Genomic DNA, 12,755 nt, shown 5'->3' on the forward strand with positions numbered 1-12,755 from the left:
TTTAGTTGGCATGCAGTGATTAACTTGTGTCTGTAAGGAAACAAAATCCAAACCAGCTTCTCTGTAGCCTAGAAGCATCTTATTCACAAGAATGAGAAAAACCTTTGATAAACCAAAATCACTTGTGTGTTTCCTTACTGACTCAAAATTCAGTACTTACTTGAGAATCTACTAACAGATGGATATTCATTGGTTAGGTTTTCAATAATACCCTTCTGTGATTTTTTTTGCAATTTTGCTAGTTGTAACTTTTGTTAAGCACTGCAGAAAACTCATGTTATTAACAGCACTATCTCAGCTAATGAATCCACTTTCTTCTGCACCATTAAGACTGTTGTGCACTGCAACCCACCTCTTGTACTCTGCATTTTCTTAATTATTCAGCTTAGATTTTCAGCAACTGTAGGCAGTGTAACTGTACTGTAGTCTGAGTAATGTCCCCCTAGGTGGAATGTGAAATGGCACCTATACAGTCACAGTCCAACACTGACAGAGGAATAAATCATTACTGCTGTGTTTGCATCAAGGCATGCTTGATGCAACAGTGTGAAACAAGACATATCTAAAGTCTTCTCAGTACTTCAAAGAAATAAACACCTTGTCTTTTAGTAAGGTTGTACAATCTCTACTAACTGAGAACAATCATAACTAGGGAGCCTGCCTTCTTAATGGCTTATGTGAATTAATTTTCTGAACCCGTAAAAACTTTATAGGATCCCTAGATTTTCATATTCTTGTATTTAAAGGTTTATATGCTCAGCATCAGAGCATTTCCCACCAACTTCAAACATATTGCATCAAAAATGAATTTGAGCCTTTGTAGTTCTTTCAGCCCACATGGGCTGAATGCTTGAATTCTGATTAAATTGTGTTTCCATACAACACAATATCTGTGTTCTTCCATTGCAAATGTAAAAGATTGACAGATGTCCTAATACTAACCTTAAAAATAACTCTAATACCTAAACATTAGGGAAATATTTCACTGAAACCCAAATGCACATCTAAAATCAAAGGGTTGCCATCTTCAAAACAGTTATATTGAATCAAATATAGCCCTGTCACAATTTTGATAACTGAATGGCAGAAAAAATAAGCTCATACTGAGAGGTGAATCTCACTGCATCCACCTTCCCTAAGCTCATTAAAGTCTCTACTTGCCTGCCTTGTTGCCTCAGTAACTTTCCACTTGTCTCCAAGCTTCATTCACAACTTCTGATACTACTACGGCCTTAGTCATTTTCTATGACCACTTTTTGAGACACAAAGGCTCCTACCGGGCCCTTTGAAATTCTGTCATCCAGTCACATGCATTTCCTTTTCTTTATCCCATTCTCTTGAGAGACCACTAGTGAAATCACCCAGTAGCACATCTGACTCTTAAGAACTTCTGGTCCCTGGGAAATCTTTAACAACAAAAGCTGGCTTACATTGCAGAACCAGAGAAATCTGAATACATAATGTTAGTTATTATGGAGAATCCAAATTTGCAGTATCTTCAAAACAGGAAAAAAAAGTGAGAGCAAATAGTGAAATCTATTCTGACCAATCAGCTCTTCCAATGAGAAAACAATTTCAACATTCCAGGTTGGATTCACCTTAATTCTACTTTTAAACTACTTAGCTGGGTCCCTACAAATCATGGGGCCTGATAAGATTCATCTGAGAATACTCAAAGAGCTGGCTGATGCCATCACAAAACCTTTCTCAATGATTTTGGAGTGGTCTTAGGAATCCAGAGAGGTCTCAGCTGACTGGAAGCTGGGAAACATTGTTCTGATTTCCAAAAAGATCAAGAAGGAAATCTCTGGAAACTACAGGCCTGTCAGTCTCACTTCAGTGCCTCATAAAGTCATGGAAAAGATTATTCTGGGAGGTGCTTGCTGAAAAAACACTGGGAGGACAACACAGTCATCAGTGACAGCCAGCACATCTTCATGAGGGGGAACTCCTGCCTATCAAACCTGATTTCCTTCTACAACCTGGTAACCTACAGAGTTGATCTAGGAAAACCAGTAGATGTAATCTTTCTGGACTTCAGCAAAGCCTTTGATACTGTCTCTCCTTCTAGACAAAATGTCCGGCACACAGCCGGATGTTACCTGATGAGTGAGCAATTGGCTCATGGGTTGGGCACAAAGGGTTAGAGTGAATTAGGTGACATCAGACTGAAGTCTGCTCATTAGTGGGATTCCACAAGGCTCCATCCTCAGCCCACTTCCCTTCAACATCTTGGACACAGAATTCAAAGGAATATTACGTAAGATTGCCAATGACACTAAACTAGAAGGAGGTGTTGATTCCCTTAAGGGCAGAGAGGCCCTGCAGAGACACCTCAACAAAATTAGTGAGCTGAGCAATCATCAACCATATGAAGTTTAACAAGGGAAAGTACTGGATTCTGAACCTGGCACAGGGCAACCCTGCATGTGTGTATAGACTGGGGAACAAGCAGTGCTGCAGAAAGGGACCTGGGGGTCCTGGTCAATGGTGAGGTGAACATCAGTCAGCAGTGCCCTGGCAGCCAGGAGGGCCACCCATGTCCTGGGGGGCATGAGGCACAACATCACCAGCTGGGCAAGGGAGGGGATTGTCCCGCTCTGCTCTGCACTGGGCGGCCTCACCTTGAACATTGTGCGCAGTTTTGGGGACCACAATATAAATTACATTAAGCTGTTAGAGAGTGTCCAAACGAGGACTGCAAGGACAGTGAAGGGCCTTGAGGGGAAGCCTTGTGAGGAGTGGCTCAGATCCTTGGTCTGTTCAGTCTGGAGAAGAGGGGACTGAGAGGAGACACCATCGTGGTCTTCCACATCCTCATGAAAGGAAGCGGAAGGGGAGGTACTGATGTCTTCACTCTCATTACCAATGAGAGGACTCCAGGAAACAGCATGAAGCTGTGTCAGGGGATGTTTAGGTTGGATATCAGGAAAAAGTTTTTTTACCCAGAGGGCTGTTAGGCAGTGGAACATGGTCCCCAGGGAAGTGGCACCAAGTCTGAGTTCCAGAAGGTTTTGGACAATGCTGTCAGGCACATGGTACTGATGCCTTTTCCTGGTCTTGAAATCAAGAATCAAACACTGTTAAAATGGAAAAAGGGATTTTACCTTTGTATTTATTTTAAGGATCCTTAGGTGCACTATGTCCAGGTCAAATGCACCCCAATGCACACTGCAATGCCCACCCCCACAATAGATCGAGTGTAACATTATAGGTCTTACTAATTACCATATCTATCAAAAATTCCCCAATGAGAGGCTTGAATGAGCCCTCCCCAAGGAACTCTCCCCTGGATGGTTCTATCTCAGTTTACAAAATGTGTTCTGGAGAGGACCTTGGGGTCTGAGGCATCCCAATCCTTAACTACGAAGCTTCTGAAATGTTTAGTCTCCTAGCTTGACAAACAAGCCCAAGAATGTAGGCTAAAAAACCACTAAGAATACAGAAGTTATAAAAAGGTATAAAATGGGCATTAAAAAAAAGGCAAAAAATCATCATGGCATCAGTATGATTCTTGGGATATCCTGCACAGGGCCAGAAATTGGACTCAATTATCCTGATGGATCCCTTCCAACTTAGTATATTCTATGATTTGCTCAAAGGAAATATTGATAAATAAAGACAGAATAAATAGCTGTAATGAATTAGCATATTACTATCAGATGCTTTTTCTTATTACACTATTTCTAGAAAGCAAGCACTTAACATCAAGAAGTAATAAGCAGAAAGTTTTCATTTACTTGTTTATTTAGACAAAATATTCTAATTTTCTCTCCTTTTACCTCTGCAGTCACTGTGATTCACAGGGTTTCATAACATGTCAGTTTCTCTGCAATTCACAGCAAACTTAAAAAAATTGTAACAGGACATTACCTATTTTGAATATTCTTCACAAAACACTTCCATTATGTCATTAAAGCAATTATGTTATCTAAAAGCAAAAAGAACATGAGAATACCAGGAAAAAAAATACACATACCAGGAAATAAGACTCTTCTTTTTTCCACACTCATTTTGAAATGTCACAGGATTGTTGAAATGCTGCCTCATCAGGAGAAATAAACTATATCTGGAAAGAGCTGCTTTCAGCTACATGCAGAGAAAATAGGTTATAACAGGACACATCTATCACTGCCCAGCCAGTGTTAGACCAAGTTGTGCAAGTTAAAATGCGCCCCTGCTTTCATAACCAATATTACCATCTCCAACAGACTAAGAAGTACTTTTCAGCATTATGTTGTGATGAATAAAACATCTCATAAGCCTCAGATAAATTCCATGACCCTACATACATGCCTCACAGTAACTGCCTCCTATGGTAAAAACAAAACCATAGAGAAGAAAGAAAAAAAAAAGTCGTGAAGAGTGAACTTGTCTCCTGATCTAGACAGGAGTTTTCATGCTCCTTGTCACAGGTCTAGAGCTTTCTTAGCTCCTTACACTGTTTTTTACACTTGCTCCTAAGTATTGTCTAATTTAAAAATATTTTTCTTTTTAATTAATTATAGCATTTCCAAGCATCTGAGCCAATGTACAGAAAGATAACAGATAAAACACCCTACATGAAACCAAGATTTCAGAGGCCTGTTTTGCCTTTTGTGGAATGGTCAGGGAAAACAGCACCTCTGTATCAACAACTCTTAGACTCACAGTTTATCCATATCCAGCATACAACTGCAAGTGCTCAAGATTTAAAAGACGTCTATTGATTCTGGATAGTCAGTTTGAAAACAATCTCTTAATAAAAAGGGAGGTCAGCCACCACTTAAAAATCATCAGGCCCCAAAGAAGTAAATGGGATAAAGTCAGAAATCCTCAATTATGAATTATTTTTAAATTCTGCTCATGGAGTTTGACTCTATCATTCTAATTATTAAACCACCACCTTCTTTAGAAATACATGTACTTTCATTTCAGATACAGAATAGGCTGTATATTAATAATTAATGATTATTATCTCCATAAGAAAGGAAGAAAAAGAGCAAAATAACTTCAGTTCTTCATATTTTCTTACACACTTTGCCTTCAATATAATAATCCCTTATGTCTTTTCAGGGGAGACAAGCAGATGAGAATTGTGGAAATTGAACTGCTGCTTTGTTATTTTAATGAGAATTCATTTCCCCTCTTCATTTGGTTTTGAATTTTTTTTCCCTGTTTTTCTTATCTTTAGTGCTAAAAATCACATTATAGCTTTACAGTGACTTGTAGACAGCAATAGTACACTCTGCTCTACCAGGTACAGAATATTACTCTTGAAAGCTAAAGCCATAGAAAAAATTAGCATGGGAGGGACTTCTGAGGGTTGTCTTTCATAAGGGTTTTCCAGAATTATTTAAATCCAAAGTCTGAAATTTTTCCTGCAGCACAAAATTTAGCTATTTCAAAGTCACTTCATACTAAAAACAGAGGTTTATGAATGTTCATCCAGCATCAGGTAGTACAAAGTCCATACCTTAGAGAGCACTTTCACAAGAAAGTTAACAGGCAAGCAAAATCATTTTCACTTCTGATAAAAACCTGATCCCTTAAATCATAATGAATTTCTAGCCTTCAAGAACCACACTACTTAACCGACTAGTCCACACATGCACCAAAGAAGTAATGCACAGAATATAACTTCATTCCCACCACCACTAAAGGAAGAGACACAAGATCAGCTATTCAGACAAGTATTTAGGACTGGTCTATTATAGAAAGTTTCTTGACAGGTTTCCTCACTGGAGGCCAGCTGCAGGGAGACACTAGGCAATATATTCAGCAGAGAGTCTAAAAAAGGCAACATCATGTTTAGGTTCAGGAAATCTCATTTAAACTGAAACTTAAATAGTCATTTCTAGCTCTGTTACTAAAGCATCCAAATAAGCAGTCAGGAAAAATGTTGCTCATCCATGGCACACAGAAACAAATTTAAAAAAAACCATGAAAACACTCTGCTATAACAGTATATAAAAATTTTTAAAACAACTTTATAAATACAAAAATTAAGAAAAAGAAGCATCTGCCTAAAATAAAAGCTAGATAAAATGAACAATTTGTCATACATGACAAATGTCATACATGTTCATGTCCAGACTTAGTTAGGTTCCCTTCTACTACCAAGAACTTCAAAAAACTAACAATAAAAACAAATATTTCCTTCAAAGACAGTAAAACTGAATCAGTAGTAAACTTTATCATATCTCATCTGATGATGCAGGTCCTACAGCAGCACAATATCTGACCTGCAACCTGCACAAGCACCTCTTGTAGGCTTATTTGCCCAAGCCCTCACCTCCCACTCATACCACTGACAGAGATTTCTCATTTCCAGTCTTATTGGACCCTTTATTGCTAAGCTTTCTGGACAACAAAACCACCAGGAAAGTACTGCATTCAAATGTAATAGACATCTGCTTTTAACTATCTCCTGCAAGCTGAATTCTCTGGCAGGAGGAGGCAGCAAGGAGCTGGGGCTGGACAGGCAGGCTGCTGCAGAGAGGGGTGATCCTCCACCCATGCAGGAGGGACATCAGCCAGGTGAAGTGTTATTCTCTAAGTATTTCAAAGTACTAACAAATTATTTTACCAGTCCCTGGTCTGGGCTAGAGCTACCATTTTTGTTTATGCTAAGAAGTGTGTTCTCACTTCTGATAACCAATGTACGTACACTTTTAAGATTTTCAATCAGACAAAGTACAAGCAACAATTACCAGCTGTGCTAGTGTGCATCTTGTAAACTAATTCTCAGAGGACTTTCTGATGTTGATTTACACAATCCCAAGGAAACTCAGGCTGGCAGGGACTTAGGGAGGTTTCTAGTCCCAGCTGCTGCTGAGAAGGACAGATCAGGCTGCTCAGGGCTTCAGCCAGCTGGGATGTGAAACCCCCAAGGCTAGAAAAAGACCACTTTCCCCGGGCCCTAGCTCCACCACTGGTCCTCCCCCACCAGTACATCATCCCTCCCAGACTGTAATGTCACAGCCCAGCTACAAAAGCCTGGCTAGAGCAAAGGTAGTTTGCATCCACTGCTCTCCTCTCATCCCAGTTACGCCACAGAAGGGATAGGTCCAGCATAACCTGACCACTGGTAAATCTTTGCTGACTGTTTCCTGTCACTGCCTCCTCCATATGCCCAGATGTGGGTTCTAGGAGGTCTCCTTCCGTGATTTTACCTCAGACTGATGGCCAAATGACCAGTCTGTGGTTCCCCATGGTGGCTTTTACGCCTTTTTTGAAGGTGGGTGTGACATTTGCCTTTCTCCAGTCTTTGGGGTTCTCCCTTATCTCCACAGCCTTGGAGAGCTGATGGAAACTGGTTGTACAAGGACATCAGCCACCTCCCTCAACACCCTGGGGTGCAGCCTGACAGGTCCCAGGGACACGTGGGTGAAGTGCTCCTGAGTGATCTCTTACTTGACCATCAATCTCAGCCTACAGCTCCTCTCTTCCTTCAGCCAAGCCACTGAATGCACAGGCCTGGCAGACATGGGTGGTGAGCACCGGCCTTATCCGTGTCTGCTGTCACTGTATCACCTTCACCTATGGGGATTCTGACAGGGAGACCATGGCACACAAAGGAGAGATCCACACACCAGGTAACCCGAGTACACCCTGGCCCGTGCTGTGCTGGACTGCACACATGACCTGGCCTTCAAGCTGCATTTGAAGTGTCACACAAATTCCTTGGCTGCAGGACAAACTCATTTTAGGAGAGGGGCCTGCAGACAGCTCCTCATCACCAGCAATAACAGCACCTGCATCACCTTGCCTTCATCTAAAACAGCAGCAAGAAGTTCTTATAAGAACATTGCTTCTGCTTGACAGCAGAAACCACATTTGAGCTATTGTATTGAAAAAAAAATCATACAATAGCTCAAATGAGCAAACAAGTCAGCCTTCTATGGACAGGGACACAGTGTGCTGCTCAAGCACCATTCAGTAACAAAATGTTTTCCTTAACCTGCAGCCATCTCCTGGATGGCTGGTGTTCTGATGTATTACATTTCCCAAAGAGGATGGAGGTCTGTGGCCCAGAGCCTGCCTCAGGTGGTTCAGAGAAAGTTCCATCTGCTTCCTTATCCTGGTCATTGATCTGTAACACATGCCAGCACACTCTGACCCTGACTCACAAGCTCTATACAGACCTTGGCCCCACACACCTGAGCTGCTCCTTCACATGGAGGGCAGCCCCATTTCTCCTCTTCCCTGCCTGCCTCTCCTGAAGGGCTTGTCTCCATCGATTACAGCACCACCCCACCACATCACAGGTATCCCAGTGTCTTGGGTTGACCTTATGATGTGTATCCCATATTGCTGCCTATGCCCAGAAATTAATTCCTGTGCCTTTCTATGCCTCTAAACTGAGCCTGAGAGGGGGAAAGAAAAAACTGAGCAAAACTTTTTCAAAGCAGTTTGCAGCTTGTTCAAGGTTACACACAGATAGCAATTGGTTTTCCCAGCTGCGGCAGGGGAGGGAGGAAGCACCCGGCTTGCTGCTCCCAGGACAGTTTTTTGGCCAGTGGTTCAGCTGCTTTCTCTCCGGAGAGAGACTGACAGTTGAATTTTTCCTTCTCTGGAATTTCGGATTTTCTCCCTTTTCTACTGGACTGCTTGATTGCTTTAACATCAGAACACATGGGGAGGACTTTCCACCGAGCACAGAGGGCCTGGCCCTGGGCCAAGCCCCAGCTCTGAAGAGACCAAAGGGAGAACTCTAACACTTTCCCAGGTTTTTCCTCCACAGCGAAAGATTTTACCATTTAACATTATTTTCCTTTCCTGTGTGTTTGTTAAATAAATAGTTTTATCTTCTTCACTTTCCTTCGAGGAAAATTTATTTTTTCCCAAACCTGGTGGGGGAGGGGTGGTTGTGCCTTCTCTCAGAGCATATATTTCTAAATTTGGCCAAACCAGTACACCCAGCAATGCTGCAGCTCTAGCCAAAGGTTGAGCTCTTGCCCCTCCCGCTCAAATCCCAAGCAGTGTCCAGTCAGGTACACACCTTGCACCTTATTTTAACATGCCCAGACTCTTCCTTGTTCCCCCCACACCCTTTTTTTCCCTTCTGTCCTTGCTCCACCATTTTCTCAAACAACTCAGGCCTGTAATGGGTCTCCCATGTCACTGCTAGTTTCAGTCTCCTCACAAGGCTGGCCAGCCTCATGGCAAAGGTACTTTTGATACATTAAGTGAAATGTGAAACTCAAGAGGTCAAGCTAAGTTTTGTTCAATCTGCTCCAGGACAAATCCAGCTCTTCATTCACTGGATTACACCTGTACATATAATGTTCCTCATCCACACACACACAGTTCAGTTCTGCCACAAAGGGAGATGATTACTTCTCATCAGCCATTTGTACTCAGACCATCTGAATTTCAGTATCCAAGACAGGACCAATGACCTGGTTCACAGCTACAATTTCACTGATGCCACAGCAAAATAAAGTTTTATTTCATGTGTTCATATTTTTCTCACTTGTCATTTTGTATCTGAACTACTGTAAATATCCTGGGGGAGATTTCACATCAAAAGCAATTTTATCTTTGAACAAAAGAGAAAAAAAAATTGTTGTGATCAGAAACTGTAGAGCAGAGCAGCTAGTTATCTCCATTTTTATTGATCTAGAACACTGTCCAGCATCTGCTTAAAATGGGTTGGAAAACTCACATAATTCAGAGGCCATAAGTACAAATGATACTCAAGGTACTGGCAGAAAACATCCAGACAATTCCCTTTATGGGCAGAAATTCAGCGTGATCCAAAATGTGTTCTGTTGGTTTGCATGGCAAAATTTTTATCAGTTTGAGCACAGGGGTTCCACTCACCCTTTCCAGAGTTGCACAAGCAGATGATGGATATAGAAAGAAAGCAGAAAAGGCTTAATTTCTAAAGCTATAACATACTTCACTCCTTCAATATGTCACACCTTTACTCAAAAAGAAACCAAGGTTATTCTAAACAAAAATTACAGTTAGATATTGTTTGGATTCAGCCACGTGTGTGCTATAGGCAATGTTGGTTCTTGCAAACCTTTTCTAGCTCAAATATCCTTCACTTTTTCAGCTCCTGCCAGTGTAGCAACTCTCCCTCTATAACTCAAGGACTAATACCAGAACAAGTTAAATAAAATTTAACACCCCTCCATCTTGACCCTTCCACCAACCCCCCCTTCCCCACCCTGTGGGCAAAGAAGTAAGACTATTAATTATTCTTCAGAAATTAACAAAGTAATAAAACAGCAGCCAACTCTTAGAATTATTCAGAGAAAATATAACAAGTAATGAGTAAGTGTGAAACATCAGTATCAACAATTTCTACAAGTGTGGAAAGAAGACAAAGGCCAGAAAATACAGATTTGGGAAAAAACACAACCAAATAGTACACATGCACAGCATCACTTCCACCAAACTCCTACTTCAGCACTGACCCCCAAAAATCCTCCTCATACAAGTGACAACCTTTAAAAAGCAACTGTGGCTGATCAACAGAAGTTACTAAAACAAAAATACAATCCAGGGGGCAAAGCTGGGGAGATGAGGCCAAAACACTAATGTTACAAGGACTGAAATCTTACACTTTTTTTTTCCCTCAGGGATAGTGTGGGTGCAAGCGGGAAGGAAAAAAAAAAGTGCTGGTGGGAAATGTCTTAAGAATTAGTATGTTCTGGCATTGCTTTGCAAAATTATTCCAAGTGAATTATTCTTAGTGATGAAATGTGATTTCAGAAACTCTGTTCTCTCATTAAAAAAAAATAGTCATGCATAAATGAAGAAAAACTAATAGTCATCCATTCTCAACAAAAAACGTTTTCAAAAAAACCTGACAAATTTAAAAAAAACCCCTACAAATTACCAAACTAAAAAATTCAGAATCTGTCATTCCCATCTGTCCTCCACTTTATAAAGTTTAGTGGGTTTAAAGCAATGCAAATTCAGTAACATAAAAACACCAATATAGTATTGCTTTAGAGAAGAAAATAGGGAAAAGTTACTCATACTTTCAGAAAGATGCTGGAAAAGCAAAGATTAAGCAAAGATTAATACAACCTTTCAATTCTGGCGAAACACTTGCAACCTGAATCTCATTCAGGGTTCTGGCTGGAGTAAGAATTCATCTCAGCTGTAAGCCACAAGAACAACAACTTTGTTTAGAACAACAGAAACTCAACAAACCCCAAAAAATGAAATAAAACCCCCCACAAACCAACCAGCCAACACCAACCCTCAACTGCATTGTACATTCTTCTGATGAGTTCTGGTAATATAATCCTTATCTTGGTTTAAGCCATCTATTGCAAAGAGAAGTTCGTGTATGATTAAAAACCCCACTCCAAAACAGTAGTATTTTAATCTACAACATGGTACAGATGAATGCAATACTACTCCTGTTTCCCCTCCACCAGATAATATTGTTACTTTGTGTGATGCTTTCCTGTTGCCATGACATCCTTTATACCGTAGGTCTCTTCACCCAACTACCATTCAACCCAGGTCAAAAGCTTATAAATATGTGTTTACTTTCAAAATTACACATCTGATCTCTTGAATAAGGTGTATCACTCCAGACCTCAGACAGTCTGCTTTAAGTAGGCATACACAATGTTGTTTCTAAGCACAAGAGGACTGAGATTGTCCTTGGACAATCTTCCAAAATCTGTGTTTGTGTGTGTTTGTTCAGCACTTACCTACAGGATTCTGATCCCACAGAGACAGACCATCAAGCGCTCTAATAAATGTCACTCCTTCTGTTGACTGCTCAATTTGTTACCTCAATTTCCCCGTATGTCTGGCCAAGATGTTCGTCTTCCTGATTTGTAATCTATGCTGTAGCATGCATGTCCATTAAAATGTTTGTCTACCCACCCAGAGATTCCCGGCACATCCCATCGATCTGGCTGAAAGCAGATACACAAACAAGGGGACACCTACCTAAGAGGAAAACCGCTGGTTCCCAAGAAGGTGTTTTTTGCCTACCTGCCTTCAGGTCTTTCGCTTATGATTGCTACCGCTGTCCCCTCAGCTGCACAACGCGAGCACGAGTCGCAGGCAGCTACTTCCCACCTCGCCAGCTGCGCTCCCGGGCGGCCCCGGCGCGGCGGCGGGAGCGAGCCGAGCTGCTGCTCCGCAGGGAGCACACGGAGGGAGCCGAACCGGGGAACCGCACCTGTTAACAACTACAAAGTCAGGTTCAGCGCGCGGGAAAGGCGATTCCTCTTCCCAGAGCGCAACAGGTTTCTTCTCACCACCCCCGGCCAGCCCCCGGAGTGCGCAGGTGTCCGGACGAGGAGCGCGGTCGCGGTCACTCACCGGCAGCGCGGGCGAGGAGGGTCCTGCGCGCTTGGAGCCGCGCCGGGAGCTCAGCCGCCGCCAGGACTCGGCCAGGCGCCCTCGGCCGCCGCTCGCCGGCCCCTCGGCGGCGCTGCCCCGCTCGGCTCTGCCGGGGCTCAGCCGGCGCTGCTCCATGCCCACCACGCAGCTGAGCCCCGCAGCCGAGCCCGGCCCGCCTCGGGCGCTTTATGGGCGCTGCCGGGCAGGGCGGAGGGGCGGCGCGGGGCGGCGCGGGGCGGGGCGGTGCCGCCCGGGACTGCCCCGAGGGGCCGCGGGGGCTCCGGGCGGGTGGCGTATCTCGCAGCAAAATGAAGTTTTAATCTGCGGCGTGAATTAGAAAACGGGCACGGAAAGAGAAAGGGCCAGGTAGGCGTACTGTGCTCAGACATGACAAGTTGTGACACCTGTTCATCTCCCGTCTAGATCGTGCCAAAGTCTTGCCAGGA

The 12,755-nt window shown here is 42.7% G+C and overlaps 1 protein-coding gene and 1 long non-coding RNA gene across 2 annotated transcripts in view; both read right to left on the reverse strand.

Moving 5' to 3' along the window:
- TRPM3 (transient receptor potential cation channel subfamily M member 3) overlaps window positions 1-12,444 on the reverse strand; it is a 397,831-nt gene extending 385,387 nt beyond the window's left edge. Inside the window, exon 1 of the mRNA XM_039567684.1 lies at window positions 12,289-12,444. Coding sequence (XP_039423618.1) covers window positions 12,289-12,444 — 156 coding nt within the window. The remainder of the gene's footprint in view (window positions 1-12,288) is intronic.
- On the reverse strand, window positions 3,472-12,273 carry LOC109143679. The gene is made up of 3 exons (XR_002043985.3): window positions 11,956-12,273; window positions 11,029-11,101; window positions 3,472-4,089 (listed from the first exon to the last, which is right to left on the reverse strand). It is a non-coding gene; the product is annotated as an uncharacterized LOC109143679 (long non-coding RNA).
- Window positions 12,445-12,755: the final 311 nt, after the last annotated feature.

The sequence above is a fragment of the Corvus cornix genome, chromosome Z (genome assembly GCF_000738735.6).
Source record: "Corvus cornix cornix isolate S_Up_H32 chromosome Z, ASM73873v5, whole genome shotgun sequence".
Classification (NCBI taxonomy): domain Eukaryota; kingdom Metazoa; phylum Chordata; class Aves; order Passeriformes; family Corvidae; genus Corvus; species Corvus cornix.